This window comes from Dasypus novemcinctus, chromosome 3 (genome assembly GCF_030445035.2).
Source record: "Dasypus novemcinctus isolate mDasNov1 chromosome 3, mDasNov1.1.hap2, whole genome shotgun sequence".
In the NCBI taxonomy this organism is placed as follows: Eukaryota; Metazoa; Chordata; class Mammalia; order Cingulata; family Dasypodidae; genus Dasypus; species Dasypus novemcinctus.
This window is the reverse complement of record NC_080675.1, coordinates 185,207,658-185,220,604: the sequence shown is the minus strand read 5'-3', so window position 1 is coordinate 185,220,604 and position 12,947 is coordinate 185,207,658. Positions and strand designations below refer to the sequence as shown.

Here is a 12,947-nt window from a genome sequence, read left to right as displayed (position 1 = left end):
CCACTATCTTATCTTCTTCCTTATGCTATTCAGTTTTTTAAAGATCAGATTGAGTCCCTTCCCTGTTTTCCCTTCAGTCCTTGTAAAGTTTTACAGTCTGGCATCTGCCTGAACTGCTACAGAGTCTGACTTTTGATAAGCCCCTCTAAACCTAATGTCACCCTCGGCCTTCATTCTTCTTATTTTTCAGCAGTATTTTGACTCTTAAAATATCCTTCTTCCAGTGCTTTCTTCTTTGGATTTCATAACACTGCCACTTTGGCGCTCTTCTAATCTTTTTTATTCTTTCTCACCCTTATTTGCTGAGTCTTCTACAGCTGGGAAATGTCAGTAACTCCATGCTCCTCTCTTCCTACATAGTTTCCATCTCAGGTTTGGTTACTCAAGTCACAAAGGCAATCTTACATCATCCAGTTAGTCTGTCTTTTGTTTCTTTTCTTGCCTAATTGCTCTGGCTAGAACTTTGTAGTACAGTGTTGAATAACAGTAGTGAAAGAGGGCATGTGTCTTGTTCCTCATCTTTGGAGGAAAGCTTTGATTCTTCATTTTGAGTATAATGTTTCTTGTGAGTTTTTCATGTATGCCCTTTGTCATGTCAAGGAAATTCCCTTCTATTCCTTGTAAAAAGAGTGCTGTATTTTATTACATGCCTTTTCTATGTCATTTGAGTTAACCATATGGTTTTTCCCCTTCTTTTTATTAATGTGGTATATTACATTGATAGTTTTTCTTACATTGAAACACCCTTGCCTTTTGGTTATAAATCCCACTTGGTCTTGCATATAATCCTTTTAAGGTGCTAGTGGTTTCATTTGGCTAGTTTTTGTTGAGGACTTTTTTCCTAAGGGATATCAGTCTGTAATTTTCTTTTCTCATAATGCCTTTATCTGACTTTTGGTATTAAGGTAATGCTGGCCTAATAGAATGAGTTAGAAAGTATTCCCTCCTCTTCAATATTTTGGAAGAGTTTAAGAAAGGTTGTTATCATATCTACTTTAAATGTTTGGCAGGATACACTCGTGCATCCATGTGGTCCTGGAGTTTTTTTTTGTTGGGAAGTTTTTAATTACTTATTCCCAGATAACAGAATTTGATTTCTTTACCGATGTTAGTGAAAGGTAGACTTTATTGTAAAGTCACAAGGATTTATAACATAATTTAAACGTTTTAAAGCCAGAGATCTTGAATAATAAATATTTAAAATTAAATCTTGACTTTATTGTTCTAAATTGGTTAAACTTTGTAGTAGGTTGTCTTTTTTTAAAATTTTTTTTATTGTTTTTTTTTTTAAAGATACATAGATCACACAAAATGTTACATTAAAAAATATAAGAGTAGTGGGTCATCTTTTATGTTAAGATACATTTTGAGTACTCTTTAAATAAACTTATACCTCCCTAACTTTATTTGCTTAGTTTCTGCTTGTTTTAGAGTATATTCTTTTCTCCAAAGTAAAATATATTTTCCTTCTTAAAGATGTGATATTTTCAAATTATGTAAACCGTATGACTATTTGTTTCCTGTGTAGGATATATTTTATGTTTTTAAAACACAGCTGGGAATAACTTAAATCTCTTAACAGGTAAATAATGTAGATTTCACAAATATCATAAGAGAAGAAGCTGTCCTCTTCCTGCTCGACCTCCCTAAGGGTGAAGAAGTAACCATCTTGGCTCAGAAGAAGAAAGATGGTGAGATGCTGTCAGAAAATGGAGAAAAGGGTTTATTCACTTGTTAAAATAACCACTGAAAACTGAGTAATATATGAATCTGTTCATCTCAGAGATAACTTTCTTTTCTAATTTATATAGGTGCATAAATCTTACACCATGCTCATTAGCGTAGCACATTAATAAGATCAGATAATTTAACTGAAATGTGATCCAACCCTTATAAGTCATAGAAAAATTATATTTGTTTATTAACCATCAGAATCACACAAATGTTCATGTGGACAGCTTCCAAATTTTGTACTGGTTCTAAACAATACATTCTATGTTTATTATCATTAATTAATTCAAGAGTATGCCTAATTTTCTCCATGATAAAGCAGGTGTGCTTTTCTTCTAGAAAGTGGCCTCTCAACTTTGGCAATAAAGACATTTGCACTGTGGTGGGAGGCCGTTTTTGATCATTGTGGGGTGATTATTAGCATCCCAGGCCTCTGCCCCCCCTAGAAACCAGTAGCATGCTCACAGACACACAGAATTGTGATGATGAAAATTCTTCCAGATATGCAGAATGTTCCCTAGGGTGCAGAGTTGCCCCCATTTGAGAACAACTCATTTAGAAAATGGAAATGTCTGCAGTGTTTGCAGCTAAGTTAACTTAGATGGTTTAAACAGAAAGCAAGTGTATGGCCTTTGGACAAATATCTGCCAAAAAGAGTTCCTACTTTATGAGGTTATGGTGATGAGTATGTGAGATAAAGTGTGGAATACAGTACTTGAGACATAGTAGTATTTCAGTATTTTTTCAGTACTTTTGTTTTTGTTAACATCAGTAGCCTCTTCATTTAATGTTGTTCTCTTCAAATTAATTTTTATCCCACTAACTACTTGATAATCTGTTTTGATTGCTTTTAGTTTATCGTCGCATTGTAGAATCAGATGTAGGAGACTCATTCTATATTAGAACCCATTTTGAATATGAAAAGGAATCTCCCTATGGACTTAGTTTTAACAAAGGAGAGGTGTTTCGTGTCGTGGATACCTTGTACAATGGAAAACTGGGTTCTTGGCTTGCTATTAGAATTGGAAAAAATCATAAGGAGGTAGAACGAGGCATCATCCCAAATAAGAACAGGTATGAATGTTTGGATACTTCCTGTCTAAGATTTATTAAGAAAATGATAATAGAAAATTTCATTCCCACTGGGAAATTTTGGTAATGAAAATAATTGTTTTTATTGTATTCATCTATAACTGAGTTGTACAAACTCCTTTTTATTTTTAATTTTATTTTTATAAAGATTTATTTATTTCTCCCCTGCCCCCCACGTCTGCTATCTGTGTCCATTTGCTGTGCATTCTTCTGTGTCTTCTTGTCTTCTCTTTAAGTAGCACCAGGAACCGATCCTGGGACTTCCACAGTGGGAGAGAGGTGCTCAATCTCTTGTGCCACCTCAGCTTTCTGGTCTGCTAAATGTCTCTTATTTTCTCTCCTCTGTGTCTCTCTTTGTTACAGCATCTTGCTGTGCCAGCTTTCCACTCAGGACAGCTTGCTGCATGGGCCAGCACTCCCTCCATTCAGGCCAGCTTGCCTTCACTAGAAGGCCCCAGGAATCAAACCTTGGACCTCCCATGTGGTAGACAGGAGCCCATTTGCTTGAGCCACTTCGCTTCCCTCCTTTTTATTTTAACCATTTAGATTTAAACTACATTTGAACTTCTATGCAGCATTTTAACATTTTATTGTGTGTCTTGATTCCATTTTGCTTTTTAAATACCCTTATTTTATTTTTATCTTTTCTTGTATAGAGCTGAGCAGTTAGCCAGTGTACAGTACACACTTCCAAAAACAGCAGGAGGAGACCGTGCTGACTTCTGGAGATTTCGAGGTCTTCGAAGCTCCAAGAGAAATCTTCGGAAAAGTAGAGAAGATTTATCTGCTCAGCCAGTTCAGACAAAGTTTCCAGCTTATGAAAGAGTTGTTCTTCGAGAAGGTAGTTTTCTTAGACTATCCTTTAGCATCAATATGTTAAAGTGTACAAAGTATACACTGTGCTACTTTTCATTTAAATTTCTCCCCAGCTGGATTTCTGAGGCCTGTAACCATCTTTGGACCCATAGCTGATGTTGCCAGAGAAAAATTGGCAAGAGAAGAACCAGATACTTACCAGATTGCAAGTAAGTCACCTCAAAACTTTAAAATGAGATTGAGAGAGTTTCTTTGCTAGTTAGCCATCTAAATAATGGGTCTAATCCAGTCACTTAACAAAAATAAACCTTTGGGTAGGTGAAAAATTCCATTTTACCCCATTAATTTCATTTGTTTTTTCAGTTCCCACCAATTTCCTTTTTTTTTTTTTTTTAAAGATTTATTTATTTTTTATTTCTCTCCCCTTCCCTCCCCGCCCAGGTTGTCTGCTCGCTCTCTATGCCCATTTGCTGTCCCACCAATTCCCTTTAATTAAAAGAATCACCACTTATGAAACTCTTCCTATGAAAACTGAGTGGCACAGTGTGTATCCATGACCCTGTGTTACTCTCAGTTCAGCGGAGTAATGTCCTTGTGAAAGATGAGCAGGCTGGGCCTAAGGGCTGGCATCCCCACAGCCTTTGCCTAGAATTTCCTGATGACACTTAGCTGAGGAGTGACAGAATTAGATTCAGACCCAGCCCTTTGTGGCTCCAGGCACATGCTTTTCATCATCAAGCTAACAATTAGAAATACTCAAGATATGAAAAAGATCAACACAAGATTTATGTTGACAGTACTGTAGACACTTTTAGTAAGTTATTACTAAGTTTAAATGTTGAGGCTCTAGTACTTTATATGCATAATGGATTTTACTTGCAGAATCTTTATTTTTATTGTTTCATTGGTTTTGAGTATTGTGGTAGTTTAAATATAGAAACCTAGTTAAGACCACTTTGGCTTTCTTTAAATTATATGTAAAATCTTAAAACTATTTTTTAAATAAAAGTAATCTCTTCTATTTCTAAAATATAGTTAAAAGATGAATTTCCACATATACTGTACCCTAAAATTTATTCCATTTTTCTTCCACTCTTCTTATCCTTTGAAAATACATTTTTGCAAAATTTTATTTATACTATTTAGAAAAGTTTATACCCTGTTATCCTTCATAATAGATAAGAGCATATCTTCATTTTACCTATTCTGTAGTCAGATTTGCAGTTTGATTAGCCTTTGTTCTGTTCATGTAATTTGTTTCAAATTTATATTAGAAAAGATGTGAAATCTGTCCATATTTCGTTGCTTCTCTATGCTCTGCCCTATTTTCCAGAGAATTTAAGTCCTCAAGAAATAAAGATTTTCCTGTGTTTATGATAATTTTCCTAGACTAAGTACTTGAATTAGGGAAAAGTGAACCATAGAATACAAAATTTTTTCTGGCTGCTGCTCTCTTCAGTTTTACAGCTTTCCAAAGGGTTGTGTCATTATCTTTTGTTCCTATTGTGACTATATGAAACCCTCATTAACATTTTTATCTACATGAGTGCTAATTTAAAAGCTCAGAAAATTACTTTATGTTGTTTTTCATTTGCTGGTATAGTTGAATGAGGATATTTGATTTTTAATTATCAGAAGACTTGTACATAAATGATAGTAAAATTTGAGTAAGTTAGAAAATGTTTATTCCTGTTCTACATTCAATTTGTTAGTTTTTCCAGAAGATGTCTTTTTTAGTGATTGTATGTAGATAACATTTTCCCCCTTGAAAGAAGTCAGTGGTGATCCCATGCATAACTAATCTTAGGACTTTGAGGTTTAAGAAAAGCAAATGTAGCGCTGTCCCTTAAAGAATGACAGAGCAGTTTGCTTGGGTTTACTCTTGAGGCAGGCTGTTACAGGTGATCCAGACACTTGGTAATGTATCCTGAGTCTAAGGAAAGTTGTTTGAGTTGACCAGCTAAACTCCCAGTCGAGCCCTTTCCTTCATTCTCTTTGTGTCCACCAGATTCTCCCCTCCATGCCTGTGCTCTTTGTCTCACAAGAGTCTCCTCCTCTGTGGGCATTCACTTTGTCCCTCGCTGTCTTTTTTTCTTTCCAAATATCTGCTTTTCTCTGATCTGAAACACCAGAACCATGCCCAGGAGTCCTAAGCATTGCTGTGCCTTTTCAGTGGGGAACATCCTGTAAGTTAGACCTTAAAGTCTGCCCCTAGCTGTGGGCAGTGTATCATATACCACTGGGGAGCTGTCCCCTCTCCCAGGTCCCCTCTTCCTGGTGTAAGTAAGGTCTCTAGCCTAGAGCCCTATGGTCTGTCTCAGCACTGCTGCTGGCAGGATGTAGGCAGGGCCTCAGCCTGCAGTGGGAGGCGGAGTCTGCTGCACAGCCTCCCGGGCTGATCTCACATGCCATACAAATGTTATTTTCTTGGTATCGCACAAGATTGGCAATCAGTGCCTTGTTGACCCATTTTGAAGGCTCAAACAGAAAAAATAATATGCTTCCCTATATATAAGGGTTTTATGTTTTTTTTTCATGGCTATTTTTTTTCCCCTGAACATTTTACGTAATTGGAAAAATACTGAAAAAATGAAAGGTATGTGTATTAAAACTGACATTATTTTAAATTTAAACTATTTATAACAAACACAGAATTTTATTATAATTTTACTTTCCTGGCTTTAATGGAAGCAAACTCCTACTTTCAAAATCTCCTTTATCTCATTTTTAATAGAGAGAATTGCCATATTTGACCATTTTTCTTGACCAGATGACAATCTTAAAAAATTTTTAATTAAGTTTCATTTACTGACCCTGTCTTTATTTAAATTTTTGATATATCTGTAGGTTCTTTGCATTGGTTTTGACTTCTTTTTTTTAATTGCAGCAAAATACTACCTATCTCAATTTCTGAGGCTTTTTGAGGCATCCTTTAAATTTTGGGCCTGAGACAAGTGCCTCACTTGCCTAGGCCTAATCACATCCCTCACGGGAAGTGCTGCTCCTACTCAGTGTTCTCAGCCAGGGGTGAGTCTGCCCCACCTGGAGGACTTAGACCATACATGGTTGTCATAACTGGGGAGCGGGTGCCTCCTGGGACCTTGCGAAGAGGCCAGGGACGCTGCTGAACATCTCAGTGCACAGGATAGTCCCACAGCAGAGGGTCCAGCCCAGAGTGTCATTGGCGTCCAGTAGTCGAGAAACCCTGATCTAACCTATGGAAATGTGATGTTTTGTTTTTGTCCCAACTTTGTTAATAGAAAGTGAACCACGAGATGCTGGGACTGACCAGCGTAGCTCTGGCATTATTCGGCTTCATACAATAAAGCAAATAATAGATCAAGTAAGTTGTTAAAAATTAATTTATTTCATTATAAGCTGTGTCTGTGGTGTTTTTAGAGGATATGTGGTTTTGAGTGGTATGCAACTTGGTTAATGTGAATACAGAATGTATACCATAAGAAAATTAATCTCTTACTGAAAATGAAAAGCATTATGATAAGGGAATAATTATCACACATCACAAGATAACTTTCATTACTACAAAAAGTACATGATGCTCAGGAATAAGTTACAGACTGTTCGTATTATATCATTAAAATTCAGGTTGTACTTTGATATATAGATATGCTGTAGTTCTGTAGGATCTGTCAGGAAGGAACAGTAAATTATGGTACTTAATTTCACTCTAATGGAGCATGGGTAATACTGTCAGCTTGCAGGTAGTGAGCTGGGGTTGTGGATGTGGCGCAAGCAGTTGAGCACCTGCTTCCCACATGGAGGTCCCATGTTTGGTTCCTGGTGCCTCTTAAAAACAAACAATAAGCAAACAAATGAAAGAACAGCTTAGGGGAGCTGATGGCTCAGTGGTCGAGCACCGGCTTCCTACATATCAGGTCTGGGTTTAATCCCTGGCCCTGGTACCTCAAAAAAAAAAAAAGTGAGCTGGTTAAAAAAATTTTTTTTTTTAATTTGACTAGAAATTTTATTGAATTATGATGATTTTACAGGTTATGGCTTTTTCTGAAGATGGTGATCTTTAAGGAATTAACTGTCTTGTGACCTGGTGGTTTAAATTTTTTTCTTTCTGTCTCCAGGACAAACATGCTTTATTAGATGTAACACCAAATGCAGTTGATCGTCTGAATTATGCCCAGTGGTATCCAATTGTCGTTTTCCTTAACCCTGATTCTAAGCAAGGTGTGAAAACAATGAGAATGAGGTTATGTCCAGAATCACGGAAAAGTGCTAGGAAATTATATGAGCGGTCTCATAAACTTCGTAAAAATAATCATCATCTGTTTACAAGTGAGTATATTAAAGGCCTCCTTATAGCTTGAGATGTCTGGGCAGCAAAATTAAGCAAAGATCTAATACAAAGCCTCCTGTGGTATCAACAGCTGCTGTTCAGGTGAAAGAAAATATATAGTGCCAAAATAGAAATTTCAAAGGTTTTTGTGTGAAACACCATCTTTCAAATAATTTCAGTAGTGATGATTGATCTCTAAGCAAGGTTGAATGAATTCACCTGACTTTTGGCAGTGACCTAACCATAAAACTGCATTTTTTATTTATTTTCAGCTACAATTAATTTAAACTCAATGAATGATGGTTGGTATGGTGCACTAAAAGAAGCAATTCAACAACAACAAAACCAGCTGGTATGGGTTTCTGAGGGAAAGGTAAGGGATTTCCTATTACTTTTTTGGACCCATTCAGTTAATTAGGTAACTAATCAGAGATGCCTTGGAGTTAACTTTTAGATTTTTATCATTTGTACGTAGGAGTTGTGAATGTTGATTTTTATAGTAAGAGGTTCTTAAATTTCCCTACCTATTAAATTACCACTGCGTGGGATTCTCTCCTAAAGAATTTTCAAATTGAATCGGGGAGCAGGCTGAGTTCTCACTCTGCCCCATCTCTGAGAAGGACCTTGAACCTGGGCTTCAGTTTATTCTGAAAGTAAAGACCCAGGTGGATCAGATGACTTCCAGAGTGCTGTCTTCAGCACAGTAGGTCCAGGACTTCCTTTTGAGAAACAAGGCCCTCTTGAGGCAAGTACTAATGGAAAATCCTGCAAACCATGGCTCTTGAGGAGCATCTCTGCGCCCACTGCAGATAAAGGCGCTGAGAAACTGTGGTTTTAAAAAAAAAACCAAAAACCTGCCAGGTTTAACCCAGCATTTCCCCCACATTCTGTACTAGAGAATTTTTTTCTTTCACACAACACCTGTTAACATGCTTGCAACACACTGGGAATGTTGGACAAAGTGATAGATCTGTTCTAGCTTTGCTGTTTGATTGTGTATACATATGTATGGCCCGCCTTAAAGTGACAGCTACTTGGTGTACTTGGTCCTTGAGGGGACAGTCTCTGTTTTGTTGAGAGAATTAATACCAACAATATACAGTTGAAGAAATCTTTTATTTTTCAGTGTCTTTTCTTCAGATCAGTGCAGTATTAGTATGTTTTTAGGGAAGATGGAGTAACTTTTTTGTTTGACTTTCAGATTTCTTTGTTGGTTTAGTTTTTATTGTGTTTTGCCCCTGCATGGCCCCTTCTGCTGCCTGGCTATGGCTCTAGTTGCTCTGGCAGTGCATGCTGCATGCTCAGGACTGCCATGTCCATGGTCCAGAAAACACACAGCTTCTGCAAGAAGAGAGGTTGGAACGTGTACAGCTAGCATAGTGTCTGCTGGTCTCACCTCTCCTGATGAGCCAGAACCGTGGTTTTCCTTGGCAATGCCTCTTTGCATCACTTGAATAACTGACATGTCAGCTGGTACATTTGCTAGACCAGTAGAGGTGGGAAAGCTCTGCACCACTTTATAGCAACACATGAATTATTACTGACTTTTACTCTTGTGCCATTTGATAACAAGAATTGCAGTCTTAATATTACATCACATTAATCTTCTGTAACAACACAATCCTGTTAGCATCCTTCATCAGGTAGAATGGTAATAGCTTGTACTGATGAAATCAGTATAAGTAGTCTATTAAATGTTTTCACAAAATTTGCGACATACGGGTCTGTGTATATTAGAGTCTTTTTTTTTTTTTTTAATCTGCAAATCTTAATTTTCTGTTATTTCTGTTCATGACATTATTGTATCTACCTTTCATTCATTGCTTGGATTTATAAAGAAGGTTTAATCCTTCTGGTTTTTTATGTGAGGAAAAATAGATTGTTACTAAGAGAGATCGATGCATTTTTTTAAAGCAAAAATATTATAATTTTAGCTCAATTTATATCCCCCATTCAAGTGTATTTTATTAGAATAGATAGATTCTTAAACTAAAACCACCATCCCTCATTGACCTTTCTGACCTAGCTACTCTGATTGGATGCTCGGAAGTGTTCCTTTTCACAGGATCTGATGCAGTCTTGTATGTTTCCTCCTAAACCAAGAATAGTCATCCTGAGGCTTTCTTAACATGTAGTCATATGCTATTTCCTGGTTCAAAGCAGTTCATGGTTCTTGCTCACATTTGCTTTTCATACCAGCTGCAAAAGCTAGATGGATTAGTGATTTCCAGGTTTTTCTTCCCCAAGTTGTAAATATTCCCTGGCAAGGTACTGGGCTGTAGTCTTCTCAAACCCTGGCAAGATAAAGATGAGAATATATGGCAAGAAGACTTCTCTTCTACAGTAGCCATCAGAGTTTAAAAGCAATTGAGATTTCAGTACAGGAGATTCTGCTCTAACAAAGGACAAAGCCCTGGGATTCTCACAGACCAGCAGTTGCTGTGGGAACTGGAGCGGCAGGGAGGCCCAGCCCACCCTACAGCAGATCTGGAAGGTAGTGCTCAGAGTCAGGCTCCTACAAAGCTGTGCCTAGGACTGCTGGGGGAGCTCCATTCTGGCAGCAGACTCTCAAGAACCGAGCCTGCTGTTTAAGAGCAGTTCATCTTTCTGGAGAACAAGAGCTTTAGGTTTGTCCATTAGGCCATGCTGAAATGTAGGGAAGTATTTTCTGAATTGTGGCTCCAAGTCCTTCACCTCTCATGCCTAAAAAGGGCACACTGTTTAGGCAAGATCTCCAGGGACTGTTCTGTGCTACTTAATTCAAGCACTAGTTTCAGACTAATATATCCAGTGACAACTTGTTGATTGTGACTTTAGAGTTCCCTTTCCCTCAAATACTTCTCATATCTTTCTAGTCTACTCTGAAGATTGTCAACATAGACTTAGAAACTAATTCTATTCTTACTTACTTGTAAAAGAGAAACATAACTGCAATTTTCCTCTATCCCTTACTTTCTGTGAAAAGTAAAATAAAAATTCTTCCTAATTTAATGAGGCAGCCACCACTTAGGTGACGCTTTTCTTTTGTGTTTTGTGAAAGCTCTCAGGCCTAATACTGACTTTTTTAAGTTTTCCCACTGCTATATAAAGGTATATAGCAGATCTTATTCAGCTTGAACTGTTTCATTTATTTTAATAGTTATTCTGTGCTGTTGTGTCAGTGTGATTTTGTTTCTGTGAGCTTGTTTGGTAGCCTTCTCCCTCTTTACCTTGCTTTGACTGAGAAGCCAAGTGACTAGGTATTATAAACCGAGTGGTGCCAGTGTTCCTTCATTATCTTCTGGGCCTGGGCCCCAGAGTCTGTCATTGTTCTGGTTGACTAGCCTACATTTCATGCATCCTAACTCACATCTCAGGATGCTTTGTGTGTCTGCATGTGCCTGTACAATCTTCTTGACCTTTCCTCACTAAAATTTGAAGCAAGTAGATGTGATTTCTCCAAAGAAAAATATCCATTTCAGTCTCCCTTGTAAAATAAAGGCCATCTCTTAAAGAAACTACTGAATAAAATTTTTGATTTACTTTTATTTGACCCAGGCGGATGGTGCTACAAGTGATGACCTTGATTTGCATGATGATCGTCTGTCCTACCTGTCAGCCCCAGGTAGTGAATACTCAATGTATAGCACGGACAGTAGACACACTTCTGACTATGAAGACACAGATACAGAAGGCGGGGCCTACACTGATCAAGAACTAGATGAGACTCTTAATGATGAGGTTGGGACTCCTCCGGAGTCTGCCATTACACGGTCCTCTGAGCCTGTAAGAGAGGACTCCTCTGGAATGCATCATGAAAACCAAACATATCCTCCTTACTCACCACCAGCCCATAGAATAGACTCCCCTGGATTTAAGACAGCCTCTCAACAGGTAAGCAGCAAGCATTCAACGTTTTGTAGTTAGAAGTGCATTATTAAATTTAGAATGCGGTAATTGAGTTAAAGAATTTTGTCCTTTCTCCAGATTAAGAACTAATCTTTAATTTCAATTTGAGAATACCAAGGGCTTTAATTCTAAACTTTGTGTGTTCATCTTACACAGAAATATACTGGATTTTTTAAAAAAATTAGAACATGAGATCATAGTTTTGTTATTCAGCACACTTAAAATGTATGCCTGCCAATCACTATAAATTGAATTGGGAAATTACCAATAAACAGAAACACTATATTTAAAATATTTTAAACACTTCACAGAAAGCAGAAGCCTCATCTCCAGTCCCTTACCTTTCGCCTGAAACAAACCCAGCATCATCAACCTCTGCTGTTAATCCTAATGTTAATTTAACTAATGTCAAACTGGAGGAGCCCACCCCTGCTCCTTCCACCTCTTACTCACCACAAGCTGATTCTTTAAGAACACCAAGCACTGAGGCAGCTCACATAATGCTAAGAGATCAAGAACCACCACTGTCGGCGCACATAGATCCAACAAAGGTACCTGTGCTGCAGCACTGCTCTAATTTGTTGCTCTCCGTCAGTCTAGCACATGATCTTTTTGCTTTGCCCTTTAAGTGTTCCTTTTGCCTTTTTTTTTTTTTTTTTTACTGTGGGCTAATACTCTAGTGCTTTAAAATCACTACAAATCATTTCAGTTTTGTAGTTTGCATGGCTTCCAGTGGTATACTGATGATTTGAGAACCGGGCCTTTTAATTGGGATTTGTGCTTAATACTTTTATTTCATAGTTGCATTTTAGTTTTGGTTTTCAGTATCTTCCAGAATTCCTTACTATGTAGCTGAGACCCATCATAAACATTTTTTATTTTTATATAAATTATGGTGTCCCTAAATTTTCTTCATGATTTCTATTTTTAGTGCCAAAATCAAGTGGAGTCGATAGCTCAGTGCATTAATTTTCTGCCAAATCCAGTAATTATCTTTAACTCACTCTTCATTTAGTACATGCTAAAACATAAAGCACCTACCTGCATTATAAACTTTGAGCTTTCACCTAAACTAGCTTTCTCCACTAATCCAGTCTGTCCTGATTAAAAA

The 12,947-nt window shown here is 37.3% G+C and overlaps 1 protein-coding gene across 12 annotated transcripts in view; it reads left to right on the top strand.

Annotated features, from left to right (window-relative positions):
- The window catches only part of TJP1 (tight junction protein 1), a 277,704-nt gene that overhangs the window by 240,505 nt on the left and 24,252 nt on the right, over window positions 1-12,947 (top strand). For 8 of the 12 annotated variants that reach the window (XM_058294843.2, XM_058294842.2, XM_058294841.1 and 5 more), the window contains 9 exons: window positions 1,583-1,691; window positions 2,586-2,805; window positions 3,480-3,664; window positions 3,753-3,848; window positions 6,900-6,982; window positions 7,737-7,947; window positions 8,221-8,321; window positions 11,486-11,821; window positions 12,148-12,387. In XM_058294843.2, the coding sequence (XP_058150826.1) occupies window positions 1,583-1,691; window positions 2,586-2,805; window positions 3,480-3,664; window positions 3,753-3,848; window positions 6,900-6,982; window positions 7,737-7,947; window positions 8,221-8,321; window positions 11,486-11,821; window positions 12,148-12,387 (1,581 nt within the window). The remainder of the gene's footprint in view (window positions 1-1,582; window positions 1,692-2,585; window positions 2,806-3,479; window positions 3,665-3,752; window positions 3,849-6,899; window positions 6,983-7,736; window positions 7,948-8,220; window positions 8,322-11,485; window positions 11,822-12,147; window positions 12,388-12,947) is intronic. The other 4 variants (XM_058294849.2, XM_058294847.2, XM_071214405.1 and 1 more) reach the window with 1 other exon arrangement.